The 21,072-nt window shown below is 49.6% G+C and overlaps 1 protein-coding gene across 4 annotated transcripts in view; it reads left to right on the forward strand.

The window, feature by feature from the left end:
- Positions 1-21,072, forward strand: part of MATN2 (matrilin 2) — a 155,068-nt gene that overhangs the window by 114,019 nt on the left and 19,977 nt on the right. For all 4 annotated transcript variants that reach the window (XM_057736049.1, XM_057736050.1, XM_057736048.1 and 1 more), the window contains 4 exons: positions 4,982-5,104; positions 10,805-10,927; positions 14,084-14,206; positions 14,468-14,590. In XM_057736049.1, the coding sequence (XP_057592032.1) occupies positions 4,982-5,104; positions 10,805-10,927; positions 14,084-14,206; positions 14,468-14,590 (492 nt within the window). The remainder of the gene's footprint in view (positions 1-4,981; positions 5,105-10,804; positions 10,928-14,083; positions 14,207-14,467; positions 14,591-21,072) is intronic.

Below are 21,072 nucleotides of genomic sequence, written 5' to 3' on the forward strand. Positions count from 1 at the left end.
TCATCTCAATGCCTGGCGCGTGACTGGCCTACAGTTGCTAATTGAGAGAACACGTGAATGAGTGAATGGACTGTTCTGTTCCTAATTTTCCTTCCTTTCTGACTATTCTGAGCTATGAGCCAGCAGCCTGGGCCTGGGTAGCTTTCAGGGAGTTGTGGTTGCCAGGCTGATGAGTCAGTTCTGTCCATCAAAGGGGAGGCCGTGTGCTGCCAAGGGCAGTTCAAATCCCCGCTCATCTGAGTTTTTGCTGGATAATCTTGGGCAAGTATTGGTGCCTCAGTTGCCTCAACTGGAACAGGGGAGATAATACCGCCTACTTCATAGTGTTGTCTTGAAGACTAAATGAGAGAATTCATCTAAACCATTTTGCATGTGGCCTGGTGCCAAGCAAATTCTTTTAAGGATGACACTGGTTTCAAAGACCTTACATTGGAATTTCTTGAGCATATACCACATGCCTAGGCTAAGTTTAATAATGCATAAAAAACTCAAAATTCAAGGCTTCCACTGGAGGCTGGTTGGGAACTCAAGCCACACAGAGCAGCTCAGTCACCTGCAAGGTGTTGTATGACTGAAGGCTCCCAGGGGGATGCAGACAAGGCTCACGGTAGGAGCTAAGGGAAGCAGGAGGCCAGTTGAACTGGAACAGGTGGGGATGCTGCCACCACCCTGGGATGAGTCCTGGAGGAAGGCACATATCCTTTCCAGTCTCCTTCCTGCCTCTACAGAACTCCTTCCCTGTCTGGGGTCACCTGACCTCGCCCCCGGCCCCTGTTCCCAGAGCCTCACCATCAGCATGTCTCCTATCCCAGAATCTAACGGGATGTGGAGAAGGACAAGCTCCAGGATGGCACAAACAAGCGACCCCGGAAGCAGATAGTGCAGCGCAGGGGGCCTGGGAGAAGAGTTCCGGCTGAAAGTCAGGGGAGGGACGGGTCTAGCTGTGAGGCCTCAGTGACTAGGCGTGGAGCCCGCCAGTTCAGCTGTCTCTGGGCCCTGTTGGAGTCAAGACCCAGAAGTGGGCCACCTCAATGTGTGGGCAGGGAAGAGTGCTGGGCAAACAGCCTCCAGGAGATGTGCACCTTAGAAGGGCCCCCTTCCTGCGATGCTTGGGGGCAGGGCAGGGAGCCAGACCTGGGAGGGGACTGGCAAGAGAATGGAGACCCCGGAAGACTCGGAAGGCTGTGAGATTAGGGATAAGGCGGTTCAGTTGTAAGAACTGAGACACTTATGAATGCTTCAGATCTGTGGCAAAAACAGGCACACAAACTGAGAAACAGGGACCCGTTAAGAGGCCAGAAACACAGGATGGAGGTGGAAGCTCAGAATCAAGGCAGGGATCCTGTTAGTAATTAAGGAGGCCTCACATCAGATTCCAGCCAAGTCAGAGCCTGGCTGCTGCTGTGATGTTGAGAGGTTGAAAACAGTTTTTTTCCATTCCTCATCAACTTGCGGAAGATGAAATAAAAGAAACTCAGTTCCTTAAATGTGAGTCTCTATTTTTAACCAAAAGTATATTTGAAAGCTAATGCAATTAGTTACTGTGCAATTATTATCTAGAAAAGGTAGACTTGTCAATGTAATATGCCAAGCATAATTAATTTATGATTAAGCTGAAATGTACATAATAGAGCTTTATATTCCTGAACAAATCATGTAAGTAAAATATGTAAGTAGTGTTCAAAAACTCACCACCTTTTTATATCAGTTTCTAACTCTAAAGCATCCCACACAAATCTATCTGAATATTTTCTAGAGGGGAGAAGGATAGAAATATGCAGGCCATCGGTTTGCAAAATATTGGCAAGACTTGTTTTTACTATGTAAAATATACATAATATAAAATTTACCCTTGTAACCATTTTTACTTAAAAAGTAAAAATGCTTACGGTTCAGTGGCATTGAGTACATTCATATAGTTGTACAACCACCACCACCATCCAGCTCCAGAACGTTTTCATCTCCTTAAACTGAAACTCTGTACCCACTAAATAATAATACTCCCCTCCCCACCCCCCGGCAACCACCATTCTACTTTCCGTCTCTATGATTTTGGCTACTCTAGGTACTTCGTGTAAGTGGAATCCTACAATATTTGTCCCTCTGTGACTGGCTTATTTCACTGAGCATAATGTCCTCAATTTCACCCATGGTGTAGCATGTGTCACAATTTCCTTCCTTTTTAAGGCTGACTAATATTCCATTGTGTGTATCCACCACATTCTGTTTATTCATTCACTTGTGTTGTTTCCACCTCTTGGTTATTCTGAATAACGCTGCTGTGAGCATGCAAGTACACATATCTGTTCAAGTCCCTGCTTTCAACTCTTGAGTGTATACGTAAAGGTGGAATTGCTGGATTTTATGGGGACAAGATTGTTAGAGGGCCAAAGAAGCCATTACTCCTGAGCTGGCACAAGGATATTCTCAGGTGTTCAGGGTCTTTTCACGGGAAAGACAAAGGACTTTAGTCCACTGGGCAGGGATTCATGTCTTTGGAGTCAAGGAGAGTGTGGATTTCATGTCTAATGCTTAATCTACTAACACCTGTAATGTTGAGTAAAGACAACTGTCAACATCCTATTTTGCATCTTGCTGTTTATTACTTACTGGCTGTGAGATTGTTATATTCATTTTTTTCAGGCTGCATTGATAACTTGGTTGACATTTCCATCCTTATTTTTCAAATAGGAGTGCTTTCACAGAGTAAAGTACCAAATGAATATTTGTACTTGCATTAAAAGTGAAACACAAAAAATGGGCAGAAGACCTAAATAGGCATTTCTCCAAAGATGACATACGGATGGCCAAGAGACACATGAAAAGCTGCTCAACATCACTAATTATTAGAGAAATGCAAATCAAAACTACAGTGAGGTATCACCTCACATCAGTTAGAATGGGCATCGTCAGAAAATCTACAAACAGTAAATGCCGGAGAGGGTGTGGAGAGAAGGGAACGCTCTTGCACTGTTGGTGGGAATGTAAATTGATACAGCCACTATGGAGAACAGTATGGAGGGTCCTTGCAAAACTAAAAATAGAGTTACCATATGACCCAGCAATCCCACTACTGGGCATATACCCAGAGAACACCATCATTCAAAAAGACACATGCACTCCAATGTTCATTGCAGCACTATTTACAGTAGCCAGGACATGGAAGCAACCTAAATGTCCATCAACAGATGAATGGATAAAGAAGATGTGGCACATATATACAATAGAATATTACTCAGCTGTAAAAAGCAAGGAAACTGGGACATTTGTAGAGACATGGATGGACCTAGAGACTGTCATACAGAGTGAAGTGAGTCAGAAAGAGAAAAACAAATATCGTATGTTAACACATATATGCGGACTATAGAAAAATGGTACAAATCAACCGGTTTGCAAGGCAGAAATAGAGACACAGATGTAGAGAACAAACATATGGACACCGAGTGGGGAAAGCAGAAGGGTTGGGGGGGAATGAAGTGGGAGATTGGGATTGCCATATATACATTACTAATAAGAAAAAAAATACCAAATTGTACACTCTAAATATATGCAGTTTATTGCCTGTTAACTGTATCTCAATAAAAGTTCTTAAAAAAATGTGAAACAGAAGAAGGAAATAATTTTTTTACTGCATCAGCAGTAGACAAACTAGAATGTATCAGTCTTTGGGTTTCCTAGCCAGCTCATCTCTTAACCTCCTGAGCCGAGCATCTTCTGACAGCGCGCAACAGGCCACTTGCTTTTGTGAGACCTCTGTGCGTGAATCACAGGCTCTCGGTTGGTAAAAATAGAGTTGCCATATGACCCAGCAATCCCACTCCTGGGCATATATCCAAACAAAACTATAATTTAAAAAGATACATGCACCCCTGTGTCCATAGCAAGACTATTCATAATAGCCAAGAAATGGAAACAACCTAAATGTCCATCCACAGATGAATGGATAAAGAAGCTGTGGTGCATATATACAATGGAACACTACTCGGCCATAAAAAAGAATGAAAGGGCTTCCCTGGTGGCGCAGTGGCTAAGAATCTGCCTGCCAATGCAGGGGACACGGGTTCGAGCCCTGGTCCAGGAAGATCCCACATGCCGAGGAGCTACTAAGCCCATGTGCCACAATTACTGAGCCTGTGCTCGAGAGCCTGAGAGCCACAACTGCTGAACCCATGTACTGCAACTACTGAAGCCCGTGTGCCTAGAGCATGTGCTCCACAACAAGAGAAGCCACCGCAATGAGAAGCCCGAGCACTGCAACTAGGGAAAAGCCCGTGTGCAGCAACGAAGATGCAACGCAGCCAAAAAAATAAATAAATAAAAATACTTTTAAAAAATAAAAAATACTTATACAAGTAAAATTTCATTGTTAAAAATTCCATGTGACCTTTTCTTTTCTGAATATTTTGGTTTAAATTAATGTGTACCTAGAGATCACATTCCCTGACTGTGAAACCTTGAGATGATTTAAGTGCAGATGAGGCCAGTGACATGACAGGGGAGATGTTGTGAGCTCAAAATATGCATTTCGCTCCCAGGCCTTCTTTTTCCCAGGGTATAATTTTGTATCCTATTTGGCTCAGTGTTTCACTCAGTTAAGCAGTTTGAAGTTTGATGTTGGGAAGATTTCATTGTTTTAATTGCCTAAGTTCAGTAAAACATTCAGTTAAGTTCTCTCTTTCCAGCCTGTGACACAACAAACAACCAGTCACATGCTTTCATTTTAGCGGCTCTGACATGAACCAAGACAAGGAAAGCATCTTCACAAAGCATAAACATTTTGTAGCCAGTCAAGGAAGTTCTCTTCCCGGGGGTCTGTATCCCTAAACATGGAAATAGCTTCATTGAGCGATCTCTCTATGGCCTGAGTGTTTAAGGTCATGGGAATGTGACTGTTTAGGAAAAGTTCAGACTGCAAATCTTTTGGCTTTCCTAAGCTAGATTTCTAGTTTTGTTCATTGTCCTGATTTTTCTTTCTTTTCAGAGATAGACTACTGTGCCTCACCTAACCATGGATGCCAGCAGGAGTGTGTTAACACAGATAATTCCTATTCCTGCCGCTGCCTAAAAGGCTTTACCCTGAATCCAGATCAGAAAACCTGCAGAAGTAAGTTGCGCGGGGCCTTGAGGAAGGGCTTGCTCCCCAGATGGCTCTGCTGGCTTTCCTCTCCCTTGCAAATCTCAACCAGGTATACTTACATGCAGCATTTGTGTTTGCTAACAGTATTCTGCCCTTTATTTTGCCGTTTGTCTCAGCTGATCCTGTGATGGGGCTGCGTTTTAGAGACCACATAGACTGGGTCTGCCTATTGGATTTAGTTAGCGAAGTTGAGGCCCAAGCTGAAGCTCCCACCGACTAGAAATGAGGGCACATCCTCCCTTCTTTTTACCCGCCCCCCCCCCCCCCCGAACCTGCAACATGTATTTGGGACTTTGAGAAAGAAAAGGCTGGGTCCAGAGTAGGAGGGAAAAGGAGCTGGTCTCTTCCAGTCCACAAGATGAGACAATGGATGGCTGCGAAAAAGGGGGAAGGTGCAGCTGTCTCCTGTTTGATACCAAGGAAGGAGAAAGAGAAGGCTCTGGGGCATCCCCGCAACATTCAAGAGGTACATGATGTCGGCAGGATGATAGTAAGGATGCGCTGAGTGACTCAGATGCCTGTCATCTGGCGCCTCGGAGGGCTTGACAAGGGCTCTGGAGCAGAGACCCCTTTGGGATCTCTTTAGGAGATCTGTTCCCGAGAGACCGCTAGAATGGAAGGTCTGCAGGGACAGAGATTCTTCTCCTTCTCTCACTCGTGAATCCTCAGCACCTCAAAGTGTTTGGCACATGTTGGTGCAACACAGTATTTAGTGCATGAATGAGTGCGTGAATGGGCCTCTGAGAGTTATCATCCTGCAGAAAAGGCAACTATTGTCTGCATTAATCTTGTTAGAAAGATGACCCTTCTAAGGCATGCAAGTGTTTTCTCAAAAAGCATTCCCCAAATTAGTCCACACATATGCACGCTGAATTTCTGCATTTCTCCTGACAATGTCGTTCACAGAACTCTCTGGAACTCCCACTTAGGGACGTATTCTCTTATGTGTCCCTTCAGACACTTCTTCCTGGTGATAAGTACAGCAGCGTTCTGCATCACAGGACTGGATTTTCAACACTTTGACCATATATCTTTTCTGAAAGGCATTATGGGCTATAGGACTGAGTCCACAAGCCACAGTCTGCTCACGGCACACGTTAACTCACATGCTCACTCTAATCTGTGTTAAACCTCGTACAGTGGCAGAGCCCATACTTTGAAATTGAGCCTCTCTTATGAAAAATAATTCCCACCACCTTGCCTGGATGCAAACCCGGGAAACATTCAAGCATTAGATGGGAATTTTAACTGAGAGCATTCAGAATGTGAAAACAATTTGATGGACTATTTTCCATTAGAGCACACATGCATGCAGTACATGGGAGAGGCCAGCCTGGCCACTCCTCTCTGTGCTATTCACACCTCTTTCTAGGGGTAAGGGTGTCCGTGGTTGGCTACACCCAGGGAAAATCACTCACCCTTGGACTCATTTGTGGACCCAGATCTCTCACATGGGGGATAATTAGATCTGGTTCAACTCAGATACTCATCGGAGTTGCAGGCTTCACTGTGTGTTGCTAATGGAGAGAGAAGGAAGCAATCTGGGCGTCTGGCCATCAGTGGAGGGGACCTGGCTTGAAGCGCTGCATCTCTCACAATCATCTAAGAGTGCCTCGCTCTCTGCCCCCTCCCCCCCCACATCCTGCCTGGAGAGGCACTTGGAGTAAGAGAATGGTCCAAGGCAGTGTGTGCCTCCCATGTTATCAAGGGAGGAGGGAGGCCAAGAACAGAGGGACACGTGGGGAGCAAGTGACCATCTGGGAGGAGTATGACCACCACAAATCAGCCCACAGACAGGCCTGTCTGCAGGCTGCAGCCCAGCCCAGAGTCCCTAACGCTCCTTCATATATACCCCGTGATCGCTGCATTTCCTCTTTAGCCAGGTGCCCTACTTTTTCATCCAAGAAAAATGGAATTTGTTTCTAAAACCCAATGTCCTCATCAGCCCTTCTCCCAGCCCTGCCTCATCGTTACTTTTTCCGTTGTCTTCGCTACACACCCAGCGCCCGACTGCCCAGGTCCCTCTGAGGGCCGCCCCTGCCCTAACGTGTGCACACGGGCGATGATGTAGACAGCTGCTCACGGAAAGTGGGCGCTCACCGTCTCTCTGGAGCATTACATGGAATTGGAAATTAGAGAAATAGGGTTTCAAATCTGGAGTTTGTTATTAGGAGTTTAAGGATTTTGAGAGCATTAACGGTCTCGAGCTCAGGGTACAGCCATTCACATTTAATAGGCAGTTGATGGATGTGGGCTGTTTTCAAATCTAATAAGAAATCTATTTTTCAAAGGAATTTCATGTCATCCAGTTAAACTGGGAAAAAAGAATTCAAGGCAGAATCCTACTGAAGAAAACACTGTTGGCCTAGATAGGTTCTTCCTCCTTATCCAGGCATAATTTCTTTTTCTGCAGAGTGCTGTCATCGACTTAAAGCATAATTTATTAAGGCAGCGACACAGAGACCGGGACTGGCCGTCTAGGCGGGGGCCCCAGGGCGGGATCAGAGTGGGTGGGACCCGTGTCCTGGGCTGCCGGATTGCTCATGCTGGCACCATGGCTGAAACATCACATTCTTTTTTTTTTTTTGCCATGCCGTGCGGCATGTGGGATCTTAGTTTTCCAACCAGGGATCGAACCCATGCCCCCTGCATTGGAAGCCTGGAGTCTTAACCCCTGGGCCACCAGAGAAGTCCTGGAGACATCACATTCTAAACAGCCGGGGCGGGGGCCACAGGTTGAGCCGGGGGACTCGAAGGCCAGTCTTGGCAGTGTCACTCATGCTAGCCATGTGACCTTTGGAGAGGCTGCTTTACTTCTCTGGGCCCCGATTTCCTAAACTGAAGGAACGTGACTTTCTGCTTTACCGTTTTGTAGCCTGTCCAGTTTTTCTAAAACTTACTCTCTGTGCCACTCAGTTGGCATTCCAGTTTACTCTCTGGGTCACTAATCTTTCACGTTTTTATTTATCTTCTCAGCGAGGTCTCCAGCTCCTTTGCGAGTTGGCACTCATAAGCGCTGTTTACTTGGTCATCTGACAGTCCTGCCATCCGACCCCGCAGGGTTACTGGACACTCCGTGCTTTGCCAGATAAACCTACACCCAAGCCTGGCCCATGTGTAGCGCATCACAGTTAGTAAGGAGACGGGACCAGATGTGGTGGGCATAGTGGGCACTCAGTAAATACAGATTGAATGAATAAATGTGTGAATGACTAAGTAACATGTGAAGAATTGTGACTCAAGCACATAAAGAAGGCAAAGCTCTACAGTTAAGCCTCTGCTGTAAAGAACCATTTGGAGAAGAGGCATTTTTAAATTGCTGTTTGCCAGATAGCTGAGTGATAACCTCTTTAGGAATCTTCATGTTTCTTAATTTAACTATTGTGTATGAATCTTTCTCAGAGACCATGTTGGCTCTTTAAAAAATTGTTGTAAAATATATATAACAAAATTTACCATTGTAACCGTTTTTAAGGGTACAGTTCAGTTGCATTAAGTACATTCATGTTGTTGTACAACCATCACCACCATCCAGCTCCAGAACTTTATCATCTTCCTGAACTGAAACTCTGTACTGATTCTCTCTCCCGCCAGCCCCTGACAACCCCCATCCTGTTTTCCATCTCTGTGACTTTGTCTGCTCTAGGTACCTCATATAAATGGAATCTTACAATATTTGTCCTTCTGTGACTGACTTGTTTCACTTACCATAATGTCTTCAAGTTGATCCATGTGTGGCATTTGCCACAATGTCCTTCCTTTTTAAGGCTAAAGAATACTCCACATTATGTATATACCACATTGTGTTTATCCATTCATCTGTCAGTAGGCACTTGGGCTGCTTCCATCTTCTGGCCATTGTGAATAACGCTGCGGTGGACATGGATGTACAAGCATCTGTTCAAGTGCCTGCTCTCAGTTCTTTGGGGTATAAACCCAGAAGTGGAATTGCTGGATCACATGTAATTCTGTTTAATTTTTTTGAGGAACCTCTATACTGTTTTCCACAGTGGCTGAGTGCTGGCTTTTAAAAACAGCATTTACTGAAGATAATTTCACTTTTCTCTGATGGTGTAATGAAGTGTAGGATTTGTAGGTCCTACCCTATGTGGCCCCAAACTGTAGGGCCCTTTGTGTTCTGTGTCTGTTTGCTTGGCTTTTTGTTTGTCTGTCTGTCTGTGGCCAGTGTTTTGTTGCCAGGCCTATTTTTCTTCACCGGAGCTCTTTGTTTCCTGGCATTCAGTCTGTTCGGCACAGGTAAGGCTGTTGATGAACTGAGAAACTACACACAGCTAACAATATTCTGCCTCTCCTCACGCAGGAAGGCTGAGGCACAGAGAGAGCGCCAAGGGGTCCATGGCCCTCTTGGTGGCATCTCTTCTCTTAGGCCAGCACCTGCATGTCATGGGAGTTCTCTCCGTGTGCTCTGTCTGCAGCTACTTCTGCCCATGCTCTGTGGGTGGAAAGTTCCATCCACCAGTCACATGGGAGGGCACATCATGGACCCTTTAAGGGATGGGCTGAGGTCCCTCGGGTATGGGTTTCGTTTCATTTCTTTTCATACACCTTTGTCTTTTCAGGAAGGGAAATCTTTCCTAGGTGCCCCAATAAATTCCTCCTCCGTCTCATTGGCGAGAACTAGGCATACTCCCACCTCTAGACCAGTCACTGACAAAGGAGCACATGGTTGCCAGGCTGGCTTCGACCACTCATGACTCATGCCTTGGGGGTCAGGGTTCTGGTTTCAAGAAGACAGGGTAATGGCTGTTGGCAAGGCAACCAGCGGTGTCTGCCGCGTGCCCAGGGGAGAGGACGATGCAGTTCAGCGGCTCCAGCTCCGCCCCGAGGTTGCTGGTGACCATTTCTCACAACAGCAGCCTCACAGAGGCTGGTCCGAGCTCCCTTTAGAGTTCTCCAGCTCTCCCATCACCTTCTCTGGCGTGTGTGCGTTGGCGTGGGGGCAGAGGGGTGGGGTGGCGGCCTATCTTGTGGTTTTAGCATTTTCTAGCAGAAGATGAAACCGCTCGCTGGCTGCTGGTTGTGATGCTGCTGCTGTCTGCTGGCAGAAGTGCAGCTTGCGTGGGGGTGAATGTGACCATAGGACAGAGCTACAACTGCCTGGGCCAGCGCCAGAGATGAGTCTTCTCCCGTTTCTTGATACGGATGCTGTCATGCTCTTACCCAGAGTGAGGTTGAACACTGGACCCTTCTTAATGTTACCGCCTTTTCCTGCCCCTCCTAAATAGCTGGATATCTTGTACGATCAGCTGTTGTTTATTCTGCCTTGTGCTGTCCAATGTCACTGTCAGATGTCACTGCCGACGGCAGCTCCCTACATGCTTTTGAGCCCCAGTGCTCAGGTTAATTGGAAGACGAGACTGCATTTTCCCAGCTTTTCCATCTTTCTTAGGAGGAGATGGGCTGGGAACTGTGGTGCTCAACTCATTTCAGCAGCTTTTTGGCCATCAAATGGGGAAGAGACCTACGCTGGAGAATGCGGAGGTACATTGCAGGTGTCAGGTTCTCTTTCAAATAAGCTCGTGGAGAGCAGGACAGCTGTTCTGTCCTATAGGGCACCTTATTTACTGAATATTTACTGTGAGGAGCTGACCTCAGCCCTGGGGGAAGCCCTGAGCCTGAAGGAGGGTCTGCCCTTTCTCCCCTCAGGGATCAACTACTGTGCGCTGAACAAACCAGGCTGTGAGCACAACTGCATCAATACGGAGGAGGGCTACTACTGCCGCTGCCGCCGGGGCTACACCCTGGATCCCAATGGCAAGACCTGCAGCCGTGAGTGTGCCCCGGGGAAGGGGCTCTGATGGGAGGGCCAGGTTCACACAAGGCTCCCGGGCTCGCTAGCAGCCAGTCACTTCTGAAGCCCCTAGGTTTCCCGTGAGCCTGATGGTCCGACAGGCTTAACCTTCCTGGCCTCAGTTTCATCATCCGTAAAATGGGACTCCTCGTTCTGCCTACCTCAGGGATTGGATTGTGAGGATTAAAAGAATCGGCAAGTATAAAACACTTAGAAAAGTGCTGCTAGACATGTAATAAGCACCCAGTAAATATTAGCTAATATTATTATTTGCTGTTGAGAGCATTGATTAAGTCAGAGCAGCCTGACTTAGTCCAGGCTCTAGCACAAACTAGACATGTGGCCCCAGGCAAGTTATTTAAATTCGCCGAGCTCTGACTTCCCCATCTGTTTAAAAAAGTGAAGATAATAATACTGTTGATCTCCTAGAGGTGTTGAGGGGAACGGTCAGGACCATTTCAGTCTCCTAGCACTGTGCCTGGCACAAGGAAAACATACAGTTAAAGGTAATAGTTCACTATTGTCACAGAGCCTGGGAGAGTGACCCGTGCTGGCCCCAGGTTGAGACAACAGGCCGGAGGAGACAGAGCTCAGAGAGCACTTGGGCGGCCACAGCGCCGAGCTGAGGGCAGAGCTGGGAAACATGGGACTGGTTGTGAAGCCTTTTCTTAGTGTTCTTGTGTAAGAGGTACAACAAAGCTCCATCTGGTGATGCAAATGCACGGAAACTCGCGGGCTTTGCCAGCTGGATGGCTGCGTCGTTTTTTATGAGGCACAGTCTCTGCTGGTCCAGGCCAGCGGGGGTGGGGGCACATGACGCGGCGGTGGATGCCTGTGACCCTGGTGTGCTGGAGAGGGGCTCAGTGACATGACCAGCATAGAAGGGGCCCTTTGTGTGGCTTTGCACCCAGCAAGCCGCACATCTGCTCCAGCTTTGGGGACAGAGATAGATTGTGAACGAGAACAGTGCAGCTGTTCAGCATTTGGACCTTAAACTGCCAGGAGGGGAAGTTTCACAGATGAAGTATGAGGTAGAGAGCAGTCCTCAGGAAAACTTGTGTCCCGTCAGTCTTCAGAGGGAACAAAGAGCCTCGATTAGGCTTTCTAAGGATCAATCTCAGAAGTCAAAGAATTTTTGAACCAGAAAGTTGGCACTGCTCTGCCTTTGCCTCTGAAAGTTCCTGAGTCCTTATGAGAAGCCAGTGGTGAGCAAGAGTCCTTCCACTTTTCAAGGAGATGCCCCGGTGAGGATGGATCTGTGTACGGTCTGCCTTCTTCCAGGAGCGTGAGGTCTGCCAGCTGGCACCTCTGGCAGGTATCCCAGGGCAGGCTGGCACGACCTGGATGAGCCCACCCAGAGCCCCAGGGGCCCTGACCTGCCTCTCCCTCCCAGCATGCCTTGGGGCAGCCTAGGAGCACTCAGAGGAGGGGCTGGAAGGGATTGAGCCATCCTTTCTCTCTGGGATCTAGTAAGAAGGACCATCTCGTCAGCTTCAAGGAAGTATAAACCAGACTTCCTAGGGGGTGCAGTGGTTAAGAATCCGCCTGCCAATGCAGGGGACACGGGTTCGATCCCTGCTCCAGAGGATCCCACATGCCGAGGAGCAACTAAGCCCGTGAGCCACAACTATTGAGCCCGTGTGCCGCAACTACTGAAGCCCTTGTGCCTAGAGCCCGTGCTCCACAAGAGAAGCCACCGTAATGAGAAGCCCGTGCACCACAATGAAGAGTAGTCCCCACTCTCCGCAACTAGAGAAAGCCCGTGTGCAGCAACGAAGACCCAGGACAGCCAATAAATGAATTTTTAAAAAAGAAAGAAAAAGTATAAACCATGTCATTTCTTCCCACAAGTCCCCAGAGAAAGGCATGGTATCTGCTTCCCCATGGGGGCTCAGGGAGCCCTGGGGGGCCATCCCCACAGGAGGCCCTTATGAGGCTCTTGCTCTGTGTAGTCACGGCCCTGAGCACTTTCCAGGCACTCTCGCTTTATCTGCACCAGAGCCTTAGGAAGCATCGACACTCTCATCCCTCTTTAAAGATGGGGAAACTGTGGCACAAAGAGACTAAGTTTCCTGGGGGTCACATGATTGGTAAGTGGTAAAACTGAGATGTGAATACTCGCCTCTGGCTCCTGAGATCCTGCAAGTGTTTGCAGTGGGCACATCCACTGGTGGAATGTTCCAGAAGGCCCCAGTCCCAGGCCCTGTGGGAGTCAAAGGGGCCCACTGGATGGCCTTGACAAGGCCTCCAGTGTCTCTCCAGCCTCCGAGTGTGCGTTTCCTCCATCAAGGAAATCTGGCAGGCAGCCCGCAGGGCTGTCTTGTGGGAGCCGCTCACCACAGCTGTGTGTCTGTTATCCCAGCAGGGCCCAGCTGTGCAGGGCTCAGGTGCCAGGGCCGGCCACACATGCAGACCTTGGCTTTGGTTTGTTTTCTGAATCTGGGTGTCCTGGCTATGGGGGATAACAACACTTTTTCACTTTGAGGTATAAAGAAACCATACAAGTAATTCTTCCCCAGCAATATACTTAGTAATAATAAGCATTCACAAAGTGATTACTCTATGCCAGCACTATTCTGAGGGCTTTGGGTGAATCTACTCCTTTCACCACGTTCCTCTAAAAGAGGAATCCTCAACCCTGTTTCTCAAGTCATGAGTTGATGACAGAGGCCAAATGACCTCCCAGCATCTCGTGGCTGGGAAGCGGTGGACGTGGGATTTGAGCCCAAGTTGTCTGGTGCAGAGCCCTCATTCTGAGGCACTGCTGCGCCAGCTGCGCGGCTGTGGGGTCAGCGGCTCGACCTTCCCGAGCCTGGCTCTCCTCCCCGTGACATGGGGATGACACTGCTCTCAGCGTCGCCCCAGGATTGCAGGTGATGCGTGCCCGGGCCGGGCACAGAGGGCTGCTGCCGTCACCACCCCTGACAGGAGTCGTATGCACCTTACTCCTCAAAGAAATAGGAAGGAAAACAAGGCCAGTGGCACAGGGCAGGATGAACTTGCCACATCACTCTTTTTGAAGTGCAGTAGCCCGGCAGGGGCTCCCTGGGAGGTGGTTTTGTTTTTCATGCCCCCTCGCCCGGGGGCGTAGCCCTGGGTTGCTTCACAGAGTTTTCCGTGTGCGTGTGCCGCAGGGGTGGATCACTGCAAAGAGCGGGACCACGGCTGCGAGCAGCTGTGTCTCAACACCGAGGACTCCTTCGTGTGCCAGTGCTCAGAAGGCTTCCTCATCAACGAGGACCTCAAGACCTGCTCCCGTGAGTCCGCTTCGTGCTTCTCTGACAGGGAAAGGGTTTGCAGCGGGTGTGAAAACTGTGACGACCGCAGAGGACGGCAGGTCCCCCCTGTTCCCTGCCCTCTGCCTGGGGGAGATCCTGAGGCTGTCTCCTGCGGACTGCGTGCCTTCCTGGGGTGGAACAGGGGATGGAGGGGAGGGATGAGCCCAGCTGTCACTTGATTCCCATCCTCAGTAGCCCAGGAGCCTCACGCACAGCTCACCCCGCGGTTGGGTTTTGCAGGAGTGGATTATTGCTTGCTGAGCGACCACCGATGCGAATACTCCTGCATCAACACGGACAGATCCTTCGCCTGCCAGTGTCCCGAGGGGCACGCACTCCGCAGCGATGGCAGGACCTGTGCCAGTGAGTGTTCTGAGGTCTCACCAGCGGGACCTGGCATAAGCCATCGTGGGTGGGGGACGCTGAGGACAGGGACCGCCGGTGTGTCTGCGGCCTGGCTTTCGTGGGGGAAAGTGGGTAAAGGCCTCTCCCAGCGATTTCAGCCCTGGTGGCCGCTGCTCCCCCTACCCCCAGCTCCTTCCCCCACTCCCTGAGACGGCGTTTTCCTCTTCCCTGTCTGCCTCGCCGCCATCTCGAAGCTGCCACGCGTCATAATAATGCGGACGCCTTACTGACTGGGGACTTCGGGCCGGGCTCTGTGCTGCGCACGTGCTTCCTCGGGGCCAGCAACCCCGTGGAAGCCCCATCTTCTAATGAGGAAACTGCAGATCAGATTCAGTAAAGAGGCTAGGGTTACCAGCTGTTAAGTGGTGGGTTCGAACTCTGGGCAGTGTGACTGCAAAGTCAGTTCTGGGAGAAGGGGAGGCTCCTGAGAAGCCCAAGCCCCCAATCCGGACCATCTGGCAGCAGACGGTGACGCTGGCAGTGATGTTTTCTGGGAACATACTTCCCTGCAGCTGGCCCCAATTCCTGTCTCCATTACTTTAAAAAAAAAAAAAACAGATGTCCTTTTCTTCTTCACTCAAGAATGCCATGTTTTCTGCCCTGCAGTCCTGTTTCCAAGTGAACCAAGATAAAGACTAAAAAATAGTCATTTTGGGAGAAGGGATCAGAAGTGGAGGAAAAGGGTTCTGATGTGCTTTGCCCATCATGCTGGTCTTTCTGGTTATAGGGCCAACTTCCCTGACCACTGATACCGTTGTGGCCACAACCTAACTTGTCCGCCTTTTTTTTTTTTCATATCATCCATTCACTTGGGCAGGTGAGCTGATTGCACAGCTGGTGTGCCTCTCTAACGATGCAGCCTGTGAGAAAACGTTTGCCCCATCTGGGGTAGAGTCTTGAGCTTTACAACATGCTCGTGACTGCCTGCCCAGCTGCCTGCCAGCCCGCTGCCCTGGTCCACACAGCCAGCCCGGCGAGGGGCTGGGCATCGGGGTGCAGAAAGAGGGCGGCTGTGTCGAATTGCATGACTGGACACCAAGGCCAGAAGCACATGTTTTAATTGGCTTGTTTTAATTCTCATCATCTCAGATCACTCATGCCTTTCTTTGGTCCCCCCCCATTACGGTGATGACCAAGGGCTGACTATGAGATAGTTGCAGGACTTCTAGGAAATTCTCATGGCCCTTCCAAACCAATGCTACTTCTTCTCCTCACAATCGCATGCCCCTCTCCCTCCCTCCCTCCCTCCATCCACATCTGTTATGGCCACTGACGCTTTTAAACTTTGATCATTTTCTCATTTATAGGGTTTGTAACTAATGATACAGTGATATCATCCATATGAGTAAATGTTCAAAGATGCCATTAGAAGTGAATTTTGATATGTATTTGTTTATATATGGTGTGTCTATATGCGATGTGAAATGATCAGATGGGTTAGAATTAACCTATCCTCAGGCAGTGGTGGTACGTAAGAGATGCATTTTCCCACCATCTGATACATATCTGTTGAGCTAGTCCCCTAATTGAAGACTCTCTGTCTGCCCTGGGATGAGTCAGTCTGCCCTGTCCTGTAATAATAGGCTTGGTTTCAATGTGGCCCTAGTTTCCTGGGGTTCAGATGTATGTTTCCCAGCCCTATGCCAGATCACAAAGAGCCTGGTGCCATGGCTGCATCTTTTTCGTAAATCATGCTGGGCTGTGGGTGGGAAGCCAGCTGGGGTTCAGCCAGGCCTGGCTCAGCAGATAAGGGTGTCCTTGGCCCTTCATAAAGACAGCCTCCACTTAAAGCCTTGATGGCAGGTGTCCTGAGGAACACTTCGCTCACTTTCTGGAAGGTCCCCTGAAGCATGGAGAGCAGGCCCAGGTTCCCAGGGTCCAGGAAGGAAGTGGATGCTGTTACGCCCACAGCCCTGCAGGCACCTTGGGCTCTCTGACCCCTAGAGTGATGCCCATCCTCCCTTCCCCTTGGTCCCCTGGCCCCCAAGCTGCAATTGCCTGTAGGAGCCTTCCTTGCCTTGGAGGGTTGTTCCACAGACTGGGGGGTCAGGTGGGGAAAGGACTGGGGGAGTCTCTTCTACAAGCTACAAATGAGAGCACTCCTCCCATCTCCACCTGCTGGAAATTCCTCTGAGATAGACCTAGTAAAAGGGCATCCCAGCACCAAGAAAGTCTCCATAGACTAGATGTGCACAGAACACACAGCCCACTGGCCTGCGAGCTCTTGGAGGTTAGAGACTGGGTCTTATCCGGAGCCTGTGTTCCAGGCCTGGCCCACAGGTGATGCTCAATAAAGTTCAATGGATGAGAGAATGAATGGACAGAGACCACCTGTCTTTCATCCTTGGTACCTGGCACAGGGTCCACGCCCTGTGCAGTAACTTTCAGGGGCTCTCCGCTATCTCCTGCAATCAACTTACAATCGAGCGCCTTGACTTGGCAGTGGCGGAGAACCCCTTCTTCCACCTCCTGAATCCCAGCCAGGTCTTTCCTGCTCCCCTGTTCTCCAAGCATGCCCTGTATCTCCATCCCATCCTGTGTGCACTTAGGACAACCTCCCTATCCCACATCTGCTGGCAGAAACCCAGCCCAGGGCCAACATCACCTCCATGGGGAACTTTCTGCTCAACTCTCTTGCTAGGAGCAACTCCGCTCCACTCCCTGCAGGCAGGCTCCGTTAAGACCTCTTGGCCCCACCTCACCCTGTGGCTGTCTGTGCACAGATCTGAAACCAGCGTGGCAGAGTAGAGAGAGCACTGAACTAAGAGCCCAAATTGGATTTAAGTCTTGTAGCTTCCAAGCTGGGCAAGGGAATTGACCTCTCTGGATATGACTGTTCACCTGTAAACTGGGAATGATCATTTCTGCCTCTCTCTCAGGGTCGCTGTGTGGCACAGGGAGAGACATTCATTGAAGTGCTTGGGGAACTTGTAAATTGGCATAAACTCTAAGGTACTCTTGTTGTGGTCTTACTTCCCACTGCTAGACTGCCCCACACTGAGGAGAGGGTTGAGGTAGCATCCTGCCTTGCTGCCTGGAGACCCACTCCCAGGGCCAGGGCTGCTGCCCTTGTGGGGCTCCAGAAATGGACTGTCCTGCAAGGAGTCTGACTCAGGAGCCTGGGAACTACCTTCTTCTAGCAAGAAGAGGGTGCTATTGTGGTCTAAGTGACAAGCCTAGAGCACTGGGAATTGGGGATACTCCTACTCTGGCCACCAGAGGTGGATGTGCAAAGGCCTTTTCCTACCTGATGCCACCCAGCTTGACTCTGAAGGGCAGAAGCAACCCTGAGCAAGGCAAGAGGAGTGTATTAGTCTGCGCTGGCTGCCATCACAAAATACTGTAGGCTGGGTGGCTTAACCAGCATGAATGTAATTGTCTCACAGTTCTGGAGACTGGACATCCAAGATCACGGTGCCAGTATGGCCAGGTTCAGGTGAGAACCCTCCTCTTGGCTTGCAGATACAGCCTTCTTGCTGTATCCCATGACAGAGAGAGAGAGAGAGAATAAGCTCTCTTGTGCCTCTTCTTAGAAGGGCACTAATCCCATCATGGGGGCCTCACCCTCATGACCTCATCTAACCCTAATCACCTCCCAAAGGCCCCACCTCCAAATACCAGCACATTGGGAGTTAGGGCTTTGGCATATGAATTTGGGCGGGGCAGGGAGGGGAGGGGGGACACACACATTTCAGTCCATCACAGAGAGTGAGGGGAAGAGACCACCTTTACCCTCGTGTACTCACATTAGAGGTTTAATGGAACAGAAAGAAACTTAGAGATCTTTCCTTTCTTTTGTGGGAAACAAGCACAAGGAGGAAACTGGTGACAGAGTCAGAACTAGAACCAGATTCCCCTGACTTCAGGCTCTCTTGCCCAATGTGAGATGCCCTGTAAAAGTACATCTCAGTTCAGCTGCTTCTGGTCTGTCTGAGAAAAAGCCTACAGAGAATTAGCAAACGAATGGCTGTTCCTAGTTTTATTAAAAAAAAAAAAAAAAAAGCCAGCAAATGGTGTAATGCTATCTCTCAGCCTTGGTTACCCTCTTGGCAGGCAGCCACTGTGGCTCTCTCCCTCTGGGGTTGGGGTTGGTTTTAGTAACCTCCTACGTGGAGCGCCAGACACAGGATTGCTGTCTGTCATCACCGCAGAGGTGCGAGTCCTCGGAACACATTGCCCCATGACTGCTGCACCACAGACGTGTGTGAGTCACCAGATGTGGAATCCAGATGTGAGGAGCACAGGCTGTGTCTGTGTGTGGGGCTGTGAGACACAGGCCCTAAGAACCTGCTACGTCCTGAAACTTCTGCTCATCTTGGTCACAAATCGCAGACCCCGTTCACGATGGGGGTTAATTAATGTGTAGACCTGCCTCCTTACGTGTAAAAAAAAGAGGATCCTTATTTTAGAGGGAAGATTTCTTCCTGCATCCTGAGATTTCTCCGAAGTCCTCTCGTCCATTTCACTTAAGTGATGGTTCCCAATCAAGGCTGTCCTTACTCTCGTCTCTGGATTTGAGCCTAGCTGCGTCCTCAGGCTCTCGGTTCATGGATTCTCAGTCTCCACGAGGGCGTACCGTGCACCTGCACTGTGCGGGTCATATTGTGCTGGGCACTGGGCATCCCTGGGGTTGATGCCCGTTCCCTTTCTGCCCTGACAGTGTTTACAGTTTCTCAGGGGAGAAGGATAGTAACGATGGATCATCCATTCCATGTGATGAGAGTCATGATGTGGAAAGAAGAGTGATGTCACAGGGGCGGTGGCAGGCGGACCCTCACCTAGTCTAGAGGAAGTCTCCTGAGAAAGAGGCATTTGACCCAACACCTGGAGATTGATGGAGGGCGCTAGCCAGAGATGGAGGGTGTTATGGACTGAATGTTTGTGTGCCCCGCCCCAAATTCATGTTAAAAGTCTAACCCCCAAAGGTGATGGTGTTAGGAGGTGGGGCCTTTGGGAGGTGATTAGGTGGTGAGGGTGGAGCCCTTATGAATGGGATTCTCCAGCCCCTTCTGCCATGTGAGGATACAAGAAACCTGTGACCTGGAAGAGGGCTGTCACCCAACCATGCTGGCACCCTGATCTCAGACTTCCAGCCTCCAGAACTGTGAGCAATACATTTCTGTGACTTACAAGCTACTCGGCCTGAGGTATTTTGTTACAGCAGCCCAAAAGGACTAAAACGGAGGGGGCAGACTTGCCAGGCATAGGAAATAGCACAGGCAAGCCCAGGGTTCAGAGAGTGAACTGAAGGAAGCTGAGTGTACTGGGTACTGAGTATTGAGTAGCGAGTACTAAGTACCGAGTGCTGAGTGTGAGAGGGAGGCTGGAGAGAGCTGAGCCTGGAGAAGCTGCTGGGACAGATCACTGCAGCATTTAGAGTTACAATACATTAAACAATTTGGAGGCCCGGCTTCCCTTGAGAAAACTATTTTAGTTTGTCTTCTGAGAATCTACCATCCCATCTGAGCAGACTCTGCTGACCCTGCTGGGCTAGGATGACCACTGGGTGTGCAGCTGGACGAGGAGCACGGAGGCGATAGACCTGTGATCTAATCACACCTTAGTGTGTGCATCCCCCCAGCACAGCTGACGCTGACCATCTTTGCAGGGGAAGGGGCCTCAGGAAAGTCACTTCCCCTCTGGGGCCATCAGTTTCCTCCACTCTAAAGGAAGGGGTTGGACCAGTTCATCCCCAAGGTCCCTTCCAGCCCAAGAATGAGGGTAGAGCCTGGCAGAGTAAGTGCTCTGTAAACACTTGCTGAATGAATGGATGCTTGTCTGGGTGCCCACCATTCTCCGCAGGCTGAAGCACCCCGCGATTGTGCGTCGGGGTGGTGGCTCTCTTTGCCTGTTAGGGAACCACTGAAGTGCTTTCCTAGTGGGGAATACATTTGGCTCTGGGGAGAAGCTGACTCCAAGCTGCTTTCCAGGCTTGGTGTTTGGAAGGCAGCTGGAGCCAGTGGTCCAGGAGTTAGCTGCAACACACCTTTGACCTCTAGTTTACCACGTGTGGTTCTTTAATTATGACTGACAGGAATGTCCCTGATGTGCAGAAACTGGACATTTTGCTGAACAAATGTGAATTGCACTCTGCAGGGCTGGTATGTGGGTGAGAAAGGGGAGTCCAGCCAAATGCCAGCATCCACACTGCACGGGTTCCCATTTAAAACACCTGCACAAAACCCCTGGGCAGTGGATCTGGTTACCCTTGGTTTTCAGAGTAGAAAACTGAGGAAATGTTTCCTTTTACTCAACAGGCATTTGCTGAGGACCTGTTGTGGGCCAGGCATTAAGTTATGTGCTGGGAGATGCGGGAGAGGAGGGCAGATGCAGCCCGTGGTCTCCTGGAGCTCAGAGCCCATGTGAGCATAGTCCAGTGAGGAGGTGGGCACAGACCCAGAGCAACCACGTACCTAACGGGTCAGTGACAGCCGTGATGC

Source organism: Hippopotamus amphibius, chromosome 5 (genome assembly GCF_030028045.1).
Source record: "Hippopotamus amphibius kiboko isolate mHipAmp2 chromosome 5, mHipAmp2.hap2, whole genome shotgun sequence".
NCBI lineage: Eukaryota > Metazoa > Chordata > Mammalia > Artiodactyla > Hippopotamidae > Hippopotamus > Hippopotamus amphibius.